This window comes from Strix aluco, chromosome 12 (genome assembly GCF_031877795.1).
Source record: "Strix aluco isolate bStrAlu1 chromosome 12, bStrAlu1.hap1, whole genome shotgun sequence".
Classification (NCBI taxonomy): Eukaryota; Metazoa; Chordata; class Aves; order Strigiformes; family Strigidae; genus Strix; species Strix aluco.
The window spans coordinates 4549090-4558048 of record NC_133942.1 but is presented as its reverse complement, the minus strand read 5'-3'; the positions used below and the strand labels follow the sequence as shown (position 1 = coordinate 4558048).

The following is an 8959-nucleotide window of genomic DNA, read 5'->3' as shown; positions in this document are numbered from 1 at the left end:
GTAGTTACTGGGACACCTTGGGCCGAAGCGAAGCGCGAGGCTCTGCCGTGGCACCGCTCCCGGCGGGGTCCCGTCCCCGCGGTGTGGGCCTGTGTCCCCGGTGTGGTCCCAGCCCTGAGGCACGTTCCCTCCTCCGTGGCGTGGGCCCTGCTCCGTAGCACCATCCCTCCCCACAGCCCGTCCCCTTCCCAAAGCCCCATCGATTCCCTACCACCCTTTTCCCGCAATCCCATCCCCTCCCCACTCCCCCAGGCTGTTTAAATACTTTTAATTACACTGACACAGATTCCTTTTCTCTTTTTTTTTTTTTTTTTCCTGCGTTTTTTGGGTTTGTTTTGGTGGGTTTTTTTTTTTTTGCTTCAGTTTCTCGTCGTCGATAAAAACACCGTCACTGCCAACGCCAGGAGGGGCGGCCACCGGCCCCACCAGCCCCCGCAGCTCCTTCTCCACGCTGCCACAGGGTCGGGGACGCTGGGGGACGGGACGGGGAGGGGACAAGGGACCGCTAAACCCTCCAGGTGCTCGCTGGATGCTTGACACCTTATGTACAGGGTGGAGCCGCCGGCGTCAGCCCCCGTCTCGGCCCTGCCCGGGAGGCTCCAAACCCGCTCGTCCTTCCCCGGCCTCGCCCGGGGTCTCCGCTCGGCGCCCGGGAGGGTCCCGGGGAGGTCCCCGCTGCCACTCAGTTTGTGTACACCTGAGTCCCGATCACACGCATGATCTCCTTCTGGATTTTGGGGTCCTGAGTATTGATATTGGCGTCTCCCACTTGGCCGTCTTCGTACCTGGAAGGGGAGAAGAAGGGGGTGATGGGGTGTCCCGGGGGGGGTTTCCCATGGGTGCCGGCGAGGTGGGCGCAGCCCAGGACTCACACAAAGAAGAAGCGGGTGCAGACGTGGTCCGAGACGGGGCAGACCCAGATGTTGCCGTGTTTCTGCAGGTCCTTGGAGGTGATGACTGCGGGGGGAAGGGGCTATCGGGGCGGGGTCCACGCTGGGCGCAGCCTGCCGTGGGGACCCTCCCTCCCTCCTCCACCCACCCGGTGAGGCAGGGCTGTGGGTGCTGCCCGTCCCCTCCCGTTGTCCCCCCAACCCCTCCCCGTGTCCCCACACACCTTCGCAAAGCGCGATGCAGTTCAGGTTGCGGCTCTGGAGGAAGCGGGACTGGATGGAGCGGGTCTGTGGGGAGAGCAGCGGTGTTACCCTCCCCGACCGGGCTCGGCACAGTCCAGCCCCAGCACCCCTGGGTGCCGTGTCCCCGTCCCCATCCTCCCACGGTGTCCCCCGGCCCGTCACCTGGGGGATGGTGTTCATCCGGTTGTACCTCTGCACCAGCTCATCCTTGGAAGGCATCCGGTGCTGCCCTTTCCCCATCCCTGCAGAGAAGCGAGGCGGTGGCTGTCACTCCCGGGCAGAGAACACCCCTGGGGTGACGCAGGGGACGCATGCCACAGACAGGGACGGCCACGCTGGGTGCTCCCGCCCTGCAGTTGAACCCTGGGAACCCCCCAAAAGTGGGCGCAGCCACTTTCAGAGCCTAGAAAATGGTGGGGTTTTAATTCCCCGGTGCATCGAAAAGCCCCAGCTTGGCTGGGAAGAGGCCGGTGCAGGTGGGACAGACGCAGGATGCTGCTCGCTCCCGCCCGGCTCCTCCGGGCAGCACGTTCCCGACATCCCCAGGCCCATGCAGGGAGCAGGGGTGGGAGCGCAGGCAGGACTGGGCAGCGCAGGCAGCCTCTTACCTGAGTATCCAAAGGAAATACTGGAGATGGGGCTCAGATAGATGCCCTTGCCATAGGCTGCTCCATGCAGCTTGCAGGAAAACACCAGGGTGAGCGAGGCAGGATCACCCCGACGGCTCGGGCACGGTGGCGGAGGCAGCCCGGCCTCTGCAGGCAGCCTGCCTGCATCCCTCCCTGCCTGCCTGCCTGCCCCGGGGAGGGGTGTCGGGCGCGGGGGGAGCGTTACCTGCAGTTTGGTGTAGGAAGCGTTGACCAGCCCGTTGCGGAGGATGGAGTGCCAGTTCTCAATGTGAGAGCCGCTGGAAAAAAACAACACCCCCCTGCCGTCAGCCCCACGGCAGCCGCCCCACGGCGCCCGCTTTGGGGGGCTCCCGCTGCCCCCCAGCAACTCACTGGAAAGCGAAGGTGCTGCCGTAGAGTTTCTTGGCAGTGCGGAACCGGGCTTCCTTGGCCGGGGGGCTGCTGAGCAGGAGGAACTGGTGGGAGGTGTGCATGAACTTCAGCTGCTACCAGGGGAAAGGGAAGAGCAAAGGCAGAGCCGGCAGGGAGAGAGGATGGACAGACAGACAGACAGACAGAGATCAGGCACGGCAGCCCGGCCCCTTGTCCGTCCCAGCTTTGGCTGGCCTGAGCTCACCAGGAGGGCCCGTGGCATCCCCCAGCCCCCATCAAATACCCTCCATCCTATACGCCATATCCCGCCCCCCACATCTCACAGGCTGCAGAGCCCATCCCAAAGGCTGCATCTTACATCTCAGACCCTTCTATCACCCACCCCATACTCTTCCTCACCCCACAACCCACATCCTCCAGCCCACAGCCTGTACCCCATACCGTGTCCTGCATCCCATACCCTACACCCCACAACCCACACCCTACATCCCGCATCCCATATCCTACATCCCACACCCCAATCCCATACCCCATGTCCCGCACCCCAAAACCTGCATCCCATATCCTATAGCCTGCATCCTGTATCCCGTATCCTACATCCCCCATCCCACACCCCACAGCCCACATTCCCCATTCCAGACCCTCCATCCCACACACTGCACCCACACCCCGCCTGGAGCCTGGCCAGGCCCCTTACCCTGCTGAGAGGCAGCTTGACAATGTGGGATCTGTTGCTGGAGATTATCCTTGGGAAGAGGAGGAGAAGGAGTAAGAGGAGGAGAAGGAGGAAGAGGAGGAGAAGGAGGAGACAGAAGAGGAGGAGGAGGAGGAAGAGCAGAAGGAGGAGGAGGAGGAAGAGGAGGAAGAGGAGGAGGAAGAGGAGAAGGAGGAGGAGGAGGAAGAGGAGAAGGAGGAGGAGGAGGAGGAGGAGGAAGAGGAGAAGGAGGAGGAGGAGGAGGAAGAGGAGGAAGAGGAGGAGGAAGAGGAGAAGGAGAAGGAGGAGGAAGAGGAGGAAGAGGAGGAAGAGGAGCAAGAAGAGGAGAAGGAGGAAGAGGAGGAAGAAGAGGAGAAGGAGGAAGAGGAGGAAGAAGAGGAAGAAGAGGAAGAGGAGGAGAAGGAGGAGAAGGAGGAGAAGGAGGAGAAGGAGGAGGAGGAAGAGGAGGAAGAAGAGGAGGAAGAGGAAGAGGAGGAGGAGGAGGAGGAGGGGGAAGAGGAAGAGGAGGAGGAGGAGGTGGAGGAGGGTCAGACAGGGTGGCCCCATGCTTCCCTGGGAGTGAGGCCAAGCCAGGAGCCCCAACAGAGCCTGCCCTGAAGCCAGTGGATGGTCATGAGCCCCCAGGAGGAAGGGGCCAATGGGGTTGTGCCGGGGATCCCTGCCTGCCCCCCACCCCCAATGCCCTGTCCTGGGGGACGTGGGGCAGTGGGGAGGGGACGTGGGGCAGCGGGGAGGGGACATGGGGCAGCAGGGAGGGGACATGGGGCAGGGGGATGGGGCCGCAGCACACTTGGCCTTACCACTGCAGGAGGGGATGGGCCAGCGGGTCCAGCTTGTCCATCTGCTTCTTGATCTCCAGATAGGACCCCTGGCAGAGGTGAGAGGGGGTGTTGGGGGGACCCCTGGCACCCACCCAACTGTGGGCAGATGGAAATCGGTGCCAAAATTCCACCCCCCGGTGAAAGATCCTGCAGTGGGAAGGGGGGATCTCAGGTGGGGCCACGCCGGTGTACCTGGGTCATCTCCCGGATGGACATCACGCTGTCCAGGGCCTTCTGCAGCCGCTCGTAGTTCTTCTTCTACAGGTGGGGCAGGGAAGAGGTGGCCATCAGAGGGGCCTCGGGGCTCCCCCTGGCCCCATCACCCCCCAGCATGGGGGAGCGTTGCCCCCCAGAGCTTACCTTGGGGTTGAAGGCAAGTGTTTTGGGGTCGTTGGGGTCCACCACGGAAGGGTAAGGCTCGAAGATGATGCTCTTGCGAGGGGACTCCAGGGCAGCGCGACACATGGCCACCAGCAGGTCCACCACCTTGGGGACAGAGCGTGGGGTGAAGGGACGGCACCCCAAGGGGACGGCAGGGTCACCCTGCCGCATGCGCTCCTACCTCAGCGCCCGTGGCCACCTCCTCCGCCGCGCCCGACATGACGCCCAGGGTGTAGAAGGAGAAGACGCAGAGCTCCCGGGTGCACACCGCCGGCTGCGGAGGGGACAGGAGCCATGGGGTGGGTCAGGGACAGTGACATGAGGTGACAGCCCCATAGCTGCCTGCTCCCCGTCACCACACCTTGAGCATGGAGCCGTTCTGGAAGACGTGCTGCTCGTCGCACACCACGCAGTACTCGTTGAGCGTCGGGATCCGCTGCTCCGCGTACTTCATGATCTGAGGGGCAGGATGGTGGGAGTCAGCCCCCACGGTGGCCACCGCGCTCAGGAGGATGCTCCAGGCAGTGGGATGGGGCTGAGAGGGACGTGGGGCAGCAGGAAGGATGCTCTGGGAAGTGGGATGGGGCTGAGAGGGATGTTGTGGGGCCATGGGAAGGATGCTCTGGGAAGTGGGATGGAGCTGAGAGGGATGTGGGGCCACAGGAAGGATTCTCCAGGCAGTGGGATGGGGATGAGTGGGACATAGGGCAGTGGGAAGGATGCTCTGGGAAGCAGGATGGGGCTGAGAGGGACGTGGGGCAGTGGGAAGGATGCTCTGGGAAGTGGGATGGGGCTGAGTGGGATGTGGGGCCAGGGGAAGGATGCTCTGGGAAGTGGGATGGGGCTGAGAGGGATGTGGGGCTATGGGAAGGATGCTCCAGGCAGCGGGATAGGGATGAGTGGGACATGGGGCAGCGGGAAGGATGCTCTGGGAAGCAGGATGGGGATGAGTGGGACGTGGGGCAGCAGAAATGCTCTGGGAAGTGCGACAGGGCTGAGAGGGATGTGGGGCAGCGGGAAGGATGCTCCAGGCAGCAGGATGGGGATGAGTGGGACACGGGGCAGCAGAAATGCTCTGGGAAGTGCGACAGGGCTGAGAGGGATGTGGGGCAGCGGGAAGGATGCTCCAGGCAGCAGGATGGGGATGAGTGGGACACGGGGCAGCAGAAATGATGCTCTGGGAAGTGGGACAGTGCTGAGAGGGAGGTGGAGCCATGGGAAGGATGCTCTGGGAAGGATGCTCTGGGCAGCAGGATGGGGCTGAGCAGGATGCAGGACACTCACCTGGACGAGGAAGCCGTACTCCAGCGTTGGGACGTTCTTGCAGTGGCCGCCAACCTGCGACGGAGCCGGAGCAGAGCCAGCTGCGTTATCCCCTTCCCCCCACGCAGCCCCACCTCTGCACGGCACCGGCAGCCCCGAACACCCCCCTGGCACAGCGGGACCCCCGACACGCCAACACCCTCCTGGGGACACAGCCACAGCAGGGACGTGGCACCAAGCAGGGGGTAAAACCCTGCAGGACCCCATGGCCGGTGTCCCAGCTCGCCCACGAGCACCCAAGGGTGCTGGGGACAAGGCGCAGGGGAGAAACCCTGCAGGGGCTCCCCCCAAACCAAGGGGGTCCCACCACCCCATCACAAGTGATCCGACCCCCGAACAGCCCCCAGGAATCTGGGAAGGGAAAGGAGAGGAAAGCAAACCCCGAGGCGGGGAGGCACCCACCAGGATGTTGAAGGGGGCGACACCTGCCTGGGTGCTGGCGGGGGGGTAGCCGAAAACCTCCACCTTGGGGTTCTTCACCGTACAGGAGACGGAGCGGTTCATCAGACGGTTGACACGAGCCTCGGGGATGCCCAGTTTGCCCTTGAGCACTGAATCTTGGATGACGGGGAAGCTGGGAGACCTGCGGGCACAGAATCCCCCTGAGCTCCCCGGTTTGTCACCGTCCCCTACTCCTCTGTCACCCAGAGCTGAGTTCACCCCTTTGGCTGGTTTTGGGGAGTAACCTCTACCTCCTTGGGCTCTGGTGGGGAGCAGCAACATCCGAGGGGCGAGTAGGGAAATTGAGGCATGGTGCCAGGTCTCTGGCCACCCAGGGTGAGGGGACAGAGGGTTGGTCCCTTGGGGACACTGTCAGGGTCTTACTTGGGGATGGGGGAGAAGATGCTGAGGCCAGCACGAAACTTCTTGATGGTGCCGCTCGTCTTGAACCAACTGTGCCGCTTCTCCTGCTGGGTCTTCAGGAAATCGTTGCTGAGATGTTTCCATTGCTGGGATGTGAACATGCCCAGGATCCTGGCAGAGAGGTGGCATGGGTGCCCGAGCGGGGTGCCAGCACCCATGGGTGCTTCGGTGCCCTCTGAGCCTGGTGGTTGGGTGGTCCGAGCCACCCAGCTTCTCCTCTTCCCCACGCAAAGTCAGTGGCGAGCCCATCACGGGGTTTTGTGGCAGATAAAAGGTGGTGGCGTGGGGACATGTGGCACCTGGCTGGTTTTGGGGAAAAACCCTTGGACCACCCCACCCACCACCTTGGATGCCCACCGCGTTTTGGCTCTTACTTCTTCAGCTGCAGACCCAGCCCGAAGCCCTCCTTGTTGGACGGCTGGAAAACCTCGATGGACGGTTCTGAGTGGAGAGAGGGGAAGACAAGCCATCAGTGCCACCGCTGTGCCCATCCTGAGGGCGCAGGGGGACACCACGTCCTGCCCGTCCCCACTCACCAGGGCCATCGAGGTACTGGGAGAGGGAGAAGCGCAGGCGGAGGACGATGGGCTCCGTCCGCAGCACCTTCCACGCCGTTGCCACCTCCTCCTGCCAAGGGAGAGCCACGATTTGGCCCAGCCGTGGGGACCCCCAGCTGGGAAGGGAAATTTGGGGACCTTCCCATATACCAGTGCTGGTGGGGGCACCCCAAGGACTCACATCGAGGAAGCTGATGTTCACGTGGAGGTCAATGTCCACGTCGTCGATGGTTCCATACTCCCTGCGAAGACACGAGGCAGGGTGAGGCTGGCACGGTGTCAGAACCGCTGTCCCCTGCGCACCGTGTCAAGGCGGGCAGGCTCGTGTGGCGGTGACGGGCACGTGGGGCTCCCCGTGCATCAAGTGTGTGCACCCCTGAGACCGGGATGCCACAGCCGGGTGCCCTGGGGATGCCACAGCCAGGTGCCCCGGGGATGCCACGGCCGGGTGGCCCAGGGATGCCACAGCGGGGTGCCCTGGGGATGGCACAGCTGGGTGCCCTGGGGATGCCACGGTTGGGTGGCCCAGGGATGCCATGGCTGGGTGTCTGGGTACAGCACAGTTGGGTGCCCAGGGATGGTGCAGCTGGGTGCGGGGGCTGGCAGGCGGCGGGTGCACCCACCTGACGGCCACGGCATTCTCGCTGTAGATCTCCTTCACAGCCTCGATGTCGGCGTCCAGCTGTGGGTGACGGTACAGGTCGGCGGCACAGGTCCCCTGCAGCACAGCACCCCCCGGCACCGTCAGACCCAGAGCCCCCCTGCAGTCCCGTGCTCAGGATTGGGCTCAGGCTGGGGGTCCCTGAGCCCCCCCATGGCACCCATGGGACCCAGCACCCACGGCGCTTACCTGGACGCCATAGAGGAACTCCTCGGACTCATTGTCCCCGTCGGAGTCATCGTCCGTCCAGTACTGGCCCTTGAGGTCCTGGGGGGCAGAGGGTTGGGGGGAAGCGGATTAGGAGGGGCAGAAGTTTGGGGGGCAGCAGGGATGGGGGGAGAGGGTTGGAGGTAGCAGGTTATAGGGGAGAGGGTTAGGGGGTGGACTGGGGGGAAAGGGGATGGGGGAGAGGGTTGGGGGTGGATTGGGGGGAGTGGGTTGGGGGAACAGATTAGGGGGAGTGAGTTGGGGGGAGAGGCCTGGGGGGAGCAGGTTCTGGGGAGCAGATTGGAAGCAGCAGGTTGGGGGGCAGCAGATTGGGGGAGCTGGTTGTGGGGAGCGGGTTGGGGAGAATGATTTGGAGGGAGCAGTTTGGGGGGGAGTGGGATGGGGAGCAGGTTGGGGGCAGCAGGACGGGGGCAGTAGGATGGGGGTAGCAGGTTGGGGGGAGTAGGATGGGGGCAGCAGGGTGGGAGGAGCAATTTGGGGGGCAGTGGGATGGGGGGCAGCAGGATGGAGGAGCAGGTCGGGGGGAGTGGGATGGGGGAGCAGATTGGGGGGGGCAGGTTGGGGACAGCGGGATTGGGGAACAGCGAGATGGGGGGAGCAGGATGGTGGCAGTGGGTGGGGGCTGCACACGGAGCCGCCGGGGGGGCCCCGGCCAGTCGCGAGGGGGGGGTCCTCCCCCGTCAGCCCCATCCCCCTGCCATGCCGGGGGACACAGGGACACACGGGGATGCCGGGGCCCAGCCCCCCCTCTCGCCTCCCGCGCCGAGCAGGCCCCGTCCCACCGCCCTCCCCGGGCCCCCCCATCCCCGCGGCCTGCTCGCTCTGCCGGGCCGTGTGGGGGGTGTCCCCGTGCCCCCCGCGTCCCCCCCGGCCGGTGGGACCCCCCTCACCATCTCAGCGGCGGCCGGCCGGGCCTGCCACCGCCTCCATGCTGCCGGGCGGGCGGGCGGCCATCGGGCCTTGACGTCAGGCCCCACCGCGGGCCCCGGCGCCACCGCCGTCACCCGGCAACGCTGCCGCTGACGTCACCCGTGGGGACCCCCACACCCCACGGTACCGTCGGTACCCCCTGACACCCCCTGGTACCCCCCAGCAGGGAACTGGGACCCCCGGAATCGGGGTGGCCATAATGGGGACCCAGTGGGGGTCCCCAGTGTCCCCAGTACAGGACCCCCGTGGTCCCCGTGGCCCCAGCTCAGGGTCCCCACAATCCTCAGCATAAGGTCCCCCATGAGGTGGCCATGTTGGGTGTCCCCACAGTGTCCCCACTGTCCC

At 64.9% G+C, this 8959-nt stretch overlaps 1 protein-coding gene across 7 annotated transcripts; it reads right to left on the bottom strand.

Moving 5' to 3' along the window:
* Positions 1-260: 260 nt before the first annotated feature.
* On the bottom strand, positions 261-8663 carry PARP6 (poly(ADP-ribose) polymerase family member 6). 7 transcript variants are annotated; one of them, XM_074837990.1, is made up of 22 exons: positions 8575-8663; positions 7646-7723; positions 7419-7513; positions 6977-7037; positions 6775-6865; positions 6613-6679; positions 6200-6349; positions 5804-5957; positions 5336-5389; positions 4413-4508; positions 4233-4325; positions 4031-4156; positions 3863-3928; positions 3650-3717; positions 2832-2880; positions 2135-2244; positions 1968-2040; positions 1742-1811; positions 1296-1375; positions 1115-1178; positions 873-957; positions 263-785 (listed from the first exon to the last, which is right to left on the bottom strand). In XM_074837990.1, exons 1-22 carry the CDS (start codon positions 8575-8577, stop codon positions 683-685), a joined length of 1836 nt encoding a protein of 611 aa, XP_074694091.1. In that variant the 5' UTR covers positions 8578-8663; the 3' UTR covers positions 263-682. The 7 variants fall into 7 exon arrangements, 6 of the variants coding, with proteins under 6 accessions (XP_074694087.1, XP_074694086.1, XP_074694091.1 ...); XM_074837989.1 differs by having other exon boundaries at positions 264-785; positions 2135-2247; XM_074837987.1 differs by having other exon boundaries at positions 266-785; positions 2135-2247; positions 5777-5957.
* Between the last annotated feature and the right edge of the window lie 296 nt (positions 8664-8959).